At 34.6% G+C, this 8,242-nt stretch overlaps 1 protein-coding gene across 1 annotated transcript; it reads left to right on the forward strand.

The window, feature by feature from the left end:
* Positions 1 to 4,592: 4,592 nt before the first annotated feature.
* On the forward strand, positions 4,593 to 5,074 carry LOC133814563 (uncharacterized protein At4g04775). Its single transcript, XM_062247507.1, has 2 exons — positions 4,593 to 4,769; positions 4,883 to 5,074. Exons 1-2 carry the CDS (start codon positions 4,593 to 4,595, stop codon positions 5,072 to 5,074), a joined length of 369 nt encoding a protein of 122 aa, XP_062103491.1.
* Positions 5,075 to 8,242: the final 3,168 nt, after the last annotated feature.

Consider the following 8,242-nt stretch of genomic DNA (forward strand, 5'->3'; position numbering starts at 1 on the left):
TGTTGGGACTGAGATTCCCTGCATTTGAATACATATGTTGTATAACTGTGATAATGCCATGTGAGCATGAAATGAACGACCTAAGAGTGTCGGGGCTGATAATTTGCGCACATGACGCGGCTCGGCCACTATGAGCTGGGGTCAGCTAGATAAACACTGGACTCGACCTAAGCGAGCCGGAGTCAGTGGGTTAAACAGAGGGTGCAGCCTAAGGGCGTCGACCCTGAGTATTGTGTATTCATTGAGATAACTTGTTGAATATAGATGTTTATTATTGTTAGCTTGATGCTATAGCTTGTTGAATATCTGGTTAACTGTCTTGTGAGTTATGTGATTATCATCATTAATTATGCTATGTTGTTATGGTTTTCTTGCTAGGCCTCGGCTCACGGGTGCTACGTTGTGCAGGTAAATGCAAAGGTAAGATGGATCAACCATGAGTTGGAGAGCTCTGGGGGCAAGTTGTACATTGTCAGGTGCTCGTCTGCCACGGCCGAGGGATTGTACAAGGACAAAAACCTAAAATGTGTATTTTTCCATTAAAGTGGCATCTGATTGTATATAACTTTTGAGAGTTTGTAAATTGTCTTTTAAACCCTATTTTTGGGATCCCATGTACCAAACATCTATTTTAATGAAAATTAACCAAATACACAGTGTAACAGTCTTAGTTATCCAGGGCATTACATATACGCTGCCTGAAAACCTCAATTGAAACTTGACTTTGGTAATATGTAATATTAAGAAGGTTGTTAGGCTATTTTACTACAAAATTAAAAATATGGACATTTACTTACTTTCACATACTATTAAGAGTCATTTTGCACCAAACCCGAAGAAACTTGCTTGAGTCTAAACAACAATGATCATGAAGGATTTTTTTTTTGTAGCATATCATGAAGATTTTTTTTTTTTGTAGCAAATCATTAAAGATTTTTTTATTAAGTTTATAATTTGGGTAAGTTGGGTATAGTTGTTAAAAATTAAATTTTATGAATGAAACTAAGATTTAAAATTTTATGTTTTTGTCATTTTATATGAGGAAAAATATGTAATTAAATATTTTAATTAAAAAAGGGTGCCTTTATATTAATTGGGGTGTAGATATAACTCCCATATAGAAAAATAAATATATTAATGTATTTTAAGTAGGGTTTATACCATTTTGGACCTAGTGTTTTGATCCTACTCGTTTAATCCTTAAATGACAAAAATTAACTTTTTGACCTTGTGTTTTGTAAAAGGTTATAATTAGGACTCTAAAACCGATTTTGGTCCAAATATCATTAAATATGACCAAAATATCCTTAGTTATACTATAGATTTATACCATTTTGGAGTCTATGTTTTAGTCCATTACCTGTTTGAACCCTACATTACATTTTTAGAAAGTAACTTTTGGACCACGTATTTTGCAAAAGGTTGAAATTAGGACTCTAAAACTGATTTTGTTCAAAATATTTTCAAATATGACCAAAATACCATTTCATTTGTGAATTAATTAATTAAAAATAAATTAATACTCAAATTAAAACAAAAATAAATGTTTCTAATTATTAAAAATATATTTTAAAATAAAAAAATTAATTAAAACACACATTTTTAAGGATTTAAACATACATTTAGATTATTAAAAATTAAAAAATATATACATATTAAAGAAAATTTAAATCTGATTTAATTAAATTTTAACTTAAAGTCTTCATTAATTAAAAAAATATATAACAAAATTTAAATTTGAAAAAATAAGTTAAACTAAAATAAATGGTAAATACTATTTTGGACCATGTGTTGTGCAAAAGTTATTGATCAGACCATTTGTTTTGTTAAATGACAATTTGCACCCTACATTTTGCAAAATGAAACAATATAATATCCTAAGCCCGATTTTGGTCAAACTTTTGTTAAATATGATCAAAATACCCTCAATTTTTATTAATTAATGAATTATTTAAATATTTAAAAATATATTTTATAATAAAAATAAATTAAATTATATTAAAATATGAAATAATTAAAAAAATATTTTAAACCTAACTCTAACCAAAATTAATCTTAAATAAAAATGGAATTATCGATATCAGAAAAATATGCAGAAATTATCTAGCAATATCATATCCAAAAACTCAAAAAAACTCATAAACTCATCAAAATCAAAATCAATCAAACTTAAACTCAAAAATTTTGAAGAAAAAATTAAACCAAGAAAAAGGAACCCATATCCAAACACATTATTGTTTCCCAAACCCAGATCCTTGGCCATATTCACGAACCCAAATCTTGTAGTCGAGGATGGTGACAATGGATTTTTTCCCTTGAAGAAGCACGGCGATGCCTTTTCTTTCCATTGTCGTCTTTCTCTTCGATGTGTAGAGTCGAACGCCATCATTCATGACCCTTTGTTCCTAACATCGTCGTTCGCAAGTTGTTGGGTTCTCTCTGCGGTGCCTAATGCGACATGGGGAGGCTAGATCTGGATCTCGGCTTGGTTCTTCAAGCCAACGCGAGCTGGGTGTTTGGCGTCAAGGAGCTCTCTGTCATCAATCGGAACCCAAGGTCAAGTTCATCATCCCACGGTCGACAACAAGTGGTCTTGAATTTGGGTTTAAGATGAAGATCAATGAAGGACATATTTGGTTCTTGGATTTGATCTTTTCTCTCTAAATTTTTGGGTTTCTTTTATTCCTTAAGATTATTGTTTGAGTTTACTCTCATTACATATTTGTTTTGGTAATTTTATTAATTTGATTTGAATGTTATTTCAAGAATTGATTTTTGGTGATTTATTTTGTTCAGCTTAGTTTCATTGTTATATTATTATTTCTGAGTTTAATTTTCACAAAGACGGATAGATATTTAATTTAGTTTTTAAAATGTTGTTTTATTTCATTTTTTTTATTAACTAACAAATAAGAATTCATTAAAATATATAAATTGGAGGGCATGTTGGTTATATTTAAAATATTTTTGACCAAAATCAAGTTCAGGGTATTATTTTGTTCTATTTTGTAAAGCGTGGGGTGCAAATTGTCATTTAACAAAATGGTGGTCCGGTTGGTAACGTTTGTACAACACATGGTCCAAAATGGTATTTACCCTAAAATAAATAAAAATAAAACTTTGTCATCATTGTGTTTTCCTATTACAAAAACTGGGTATTAACACCATAAGCACCTTAAGCAAACCTATCACAAAACTAAATCCATACAAATATTTGAATTAATACAGTTGTTCATCAGCAATCCTCATTGAATCTCGAGAATACCAAAACCATTAACTTAAGAATTCCCAATCTTAAAAAAAATAAAAAAGCAATTAAATATAGTCATTCCCTTAACCCACAACTCGCAAATATGTTTGTTTCGTCTCCCACCACTGTTGGCCACAACTCACAAATTTGGTCGCTGCCTGCAGCTTGTAGATACGGTCATTTCCCATCGCCCAACAGCCACGTCTCCTTCCTCGTTGCCTAACAAAGGAATCACTTGCATAAAAAATATGTAAATCCATAACTCAAACTAAGGAAACAAAGAAGAAGAAGAAGATCAAGTGGAGGAAGAGTTGAGGAGAAGAATATCAAGTAGAGGAAAGAAAGGAAGAAGAAGAAGGTTCATTAGAGGAAATAAAGGAAGAAGAAGAAGATCGAGTAGGGAAAGAGAGACGAATCGACCGTTACCTTTTGCTGTTGCAGCCTATGCCGCACACTCCAGCCCTAATGACATATTAAAATGAATTTTTAATATATAAAATTTATTAATTATAATTTAAAATTCAATTTTTAATAAAACAATAAGTTATTTTTGTGATACTAAAATTTATTTTGACCAAAATAGATTTTAGGGTCCTAATTTTAACCTTTTATAAAACACGAGGTCCAATAATTATTTTATGAAATGTAGGGCCAATCATGCAATGGAACTAAATACAATGTTCAAAATGGTATAAATATTTATTATAACTAAGAGTATTTTTTTCGTATTCAAAAATATTTTGACTAAAATTAGTTTTAGGATCCTAATTGTAACTTTTTACAAAATACGAGGACCAAAAGTTAATTTCTAAACATGTAGGGTCCAAATGAATAATACACCATAATATAGGATCTAAAATAGTATAAACTCATTTAAGTACGAGCATTTTTGTCTTTTTATTTTTTTTAAAATAAAAATATAACATATGGTTATTAATATTATTAGGGGAAACAGTGGCAAAAGTACCCAATGTTTTAAGAAACTAGTGATTTAGTACCCAATCTTTTTTTTTGTGGCAATAGTACCCATTGCTCACTTCTATTGGTTTCTTTTGGTACCCAGCTCAATTCCGTCTTATTTTGTCCACGTGTACAGTGGAGATTAATTCACCATTTAGTATTTCAAAAACAAAAATTTGAAATAAAAAAACGTTTTAGTTAAAAATAAAATAAAAACAAACTGAAAATTAAAAACAATGGCATGTCCGTGAACGACTGAAGAAGAACAAACCCAGAAAATACCCCATTTCGAAAACAAAACCCAAATAAATCCCCAAACCCAGGCACAACTGAAGATTAAAAACAAAACACAACTGAAGAAGACGAGTAGCAGTGGAGGAAAATGGAGGGTGAAAGTTCGTACTTTTCCAGTGGATCAAAAGCAATGGCCCGAAGATGTAGGGGTGAGAGTCGATTGCGACCGCGACAACAGTGCGATTGTGGCTTGGAAAGTGTAGTCAAAACCTCTTGGACTAAAGCAAATCCTGGGAGAAGATTTCGAACTTGTCGGTTAATGAAAGTAAGTGTGGATAAATTTGTTTTTGTTTTTTTTTTTTTTTTGTATCTGGGTTTTCTTCATCTAGGTTTTCTTCTTGCTTTATGTCAGTCGGAAGGGGGTTGCGATTTTTCCAGTGGGTGGATCCAGAAATGGCTGAAAGTGGAAGGGTTGTTGTTCCAAACTGTAGAAAAAGAATTAAGGGAGAAACTTGGAATGTTGTAGATCTCTTGGAGTCTGAAATAACAAGTCTAAATCGTGGGAACAAGCCAATTATGGGTGATGGTCATGTTTGCAGTGCTTGTGGTCACCTCCTTAAGAAAGATTGAATTGGTATAAGTTAGGGAAAATTGGTTTTCATTGTATCTGTAATTGTACTAGTCTGGTGTTTGAAATATTAGACATTGTGTGATTTTGGTTAAAAAAAAGTACCTGATACAAGGCAATGGTGTTTGTTTCAGTTGTCAAAGTGCTAGTTTCATTGTATCTGTAATGCAGCAAGTCTAAAATGAATGAATGCATTTTGACAATTGTGCTTGTTCTGGTTAAATTTTGGTCATGTTAGTATAAGTTCATTATGCTTAATTTCACAGATGCAAATAATAATTTTGACTACATGGTATCATGTGGAAAATTCATACAAGATGCAGGGTCATAATTGGCACCCAATATGGCAGATACAAAATATAATTGGCACCCAAATTGATAGACAAATGCAAGTCATAATTCATAGACAAAAAATTCATATCAATTTTCTAAATAAACAGACTACACAAAATACTTAGCCAAATCACAAGGTCCACACCTTATACATTTGTACACAAAATTAGGCCAAAGATGCCTAAAAACAAAGGTCATAAATGACCCAAAACAGTCTTAACAACAAAAGATGACAGACACACTATAACTTAGATTCTAAGATGGTGTTGGTTGAGATGAGGAAAATGTTGTTGTTGGTCAACTATGTCATTCTCTTCTCCTCTGTTTGTTTTGTTCTTGAGATGCAGTGCCTTGCTGAGAGGGTGGTGGCTGGGATGAGGAAGTTGCAGCTGCTGGTTGTCTTCCATGGGGTCTTCCACTTCTCCTAGGTATGTGTTTCTCTTGAGATGCAATGGCTCGTTGAGAGAGTGGTGGCTGAGATGATGAAGCTGTTGTTGCTGTTGCTACTGCATCTCTTGCATTATTTTTGGCTCTCCTCTTCTGCCTCTTCTGAGTGTCAGGATGTGGATTTTTTAGAGGTGGTCTGCCCATTTTCTTGGAAACAATAGGCCGCAATCAATAAATAAAAAGCAAATTAACTCCAATTATCAGCCTCAACATCTTGATTCCAATCATCTGGCATGTGCATAATAAACTCTTCAAAGCCTTCTGATTCATCTTCACCAGTTGGCATTTGAAATTCATTTGCCTCTAAGTCCATCATCTCCTCTTTGCTCATCACATAATCATCTGATTTGGCCCAAACCCTCACATCTACCTTCACTTCGGTATCATTAGGAATCTCCTTAATACAACATCTCTTAAGTAGAGGTGGAGCTTTATCATTGGCCTTATTGGTATCACCGTGTAACGACCCAAAATTACTAATAAGGCTTAAGGGCCTTGATTAGTGTGCCCGGAGGGCATAAATGGAGGTTATGAGAATTAATGGTAAGAAAGCATGTTTATGGGTTTTGGATAAGCATGCGGGCCCTGCTTGGCTGGTAAGGGCACAATTGTAATTTTGGCCCATTAGGGCATAAATGTGATTATTTGTGATAATTGTTGAGACCACATTATTATGTGGATAAATATTTGCAGCTATCGGCACGAGGCGATCCTAGGGAGCAAGTAGCGGGAAAGTCACAAAAGGACCCGATACTTGACCCGGGGCGAGTCAAGGGGTATTTTGGGTATTGGACAGTTAATTGGGTTAACGAGTTATGGAAATAAATAATTGGAGATATATTTGAGGTTAGGAAGCCTAGGTGGGAATACTGGGGAATTTTACCATTTTGCCCTCGGGAACATTTTCTGAACCTCGAGCCTTGGGATTGACTTACTCAATTAAGGATGGGTTAGATAAAGCTTAGAAAGTGGTAGAACAAGGCCAACTGACCTTCTTCCTCTCTCTCTCTCTCTCTTTCTCTCTCAAGGGAACCATAGGAACAAAGGATTTTTGGGCTGGAAACTCATGAATTTGAGCTGGAATTGTGGGGAGATTTTCTGTGGCAATTTGAAGGTTCAACCAGGAATTTAGGTAAGTGCTGATTTGTGGTTTAGCTAATTAAATCCTATAGTTTTGAGATGGGTTCTAAGTGCTTTGGGTTCTGAATTTTGAAGAGTAAATTGAGGCTAAGGATTTGGGAATTAGCTCAGCAATTGCTTGGTGGATTGGTTCTTCAGTGAAGGTAAGCTCTAATCTATGGTTTAGTGTTTGAATTCTGAGTTCTCTTGACTGGTTAGTGTGTTCTTAAGCTTGTGGATTTCAAAGATTAAAATATTACTTGGTGAGTTTCTAGACTAGGTTTTTGTTGGGTTATGTTGTTGAAAACATGTCAGAATGTCTGTGATAATTAGAATATGTTATTGGGATGGTTTTGGGCGAGTTTGGTGGATGAAAATGGTGGTTTTTCTGGGTTCGAAGGGGTCGGGTCGCGGCATAGTTCTTGGTGCGTCACGGCCCTCTGAAGTAGATGAGTGCTGGGGAAGGAGGGCGGGCCGCGACATGGGGAAGGCTGAGCCGCGACCCGTGTCATTTCTGGGCGAGGCTGAGCCTCTGTTTGGGGCCATGCCGCGACATGGGGGTGTTAATCATTTATTATTGATGGAATTCTTTATCATGGTTGTGACTAGGTTTGCGCTTGGGCTTGGGCAGGATCGTTGTAACGACACAAAATCACTAATATGGCTTAAGGGCCCTGATTAGTGTGTCGGGAAGGCATAATTGATTTATGAGTGAATTTATTGATTTAATGCATGCTTGTATGAATATTTGAATGTAAATGTTGTTAAATGTCATATCTATGAGAACCACATTATTATGTGGGTAGTTTAGCAGTGAGCGACTTGAGGCGATCCTATGGAGCCAGATATTGGGAAAAGTCACAACAGGGCTTACTAATATTTGACTTTGGATAAGTCAGGGGTATTTTAAGTATCGGATAGTTATTTAGACTATTAGGTTATGGAAATAAATATATGCAAATATATTTTAGGATAGAAAGCTTAGGCAGGAATATTGGGGAAATTTACCGTTTTGCCCTCGGGGACATTTCCGGTACCCCGAGCCTCGGGATTGACTTAACTGGCTAGGATTAGACTAAGTTAATGAAAAATAGAGGAACAAAACACAAACCGACCTCAACTCTTCTTCTCTCTTCTCTTCTCTTCCTTCTCTCTTCTCTCTCAAGGAAAACACAGAAAATTCAAGGGAAATCAGCTGGGAATTTAGTGATTTGGGCTGGAACTTGTAGGTTAAATCTAGTGCTCAGCTAAGGGAACTCAACCAAGATTAA

The sequence above is a fragment of the Humulus lupulus genome, chromosome 2 (assembly GCF_963169125.1).
Source record: "Humulus lupulus chromosome 2, drHumLupu1.1, whole genome shotgun sequence".
NCBI lineage: Eukaryota > Viridiplantae > Streptophyta > Magnoliopsida > Rosales > Cannabaceae > Humulus > Humulus lupulus.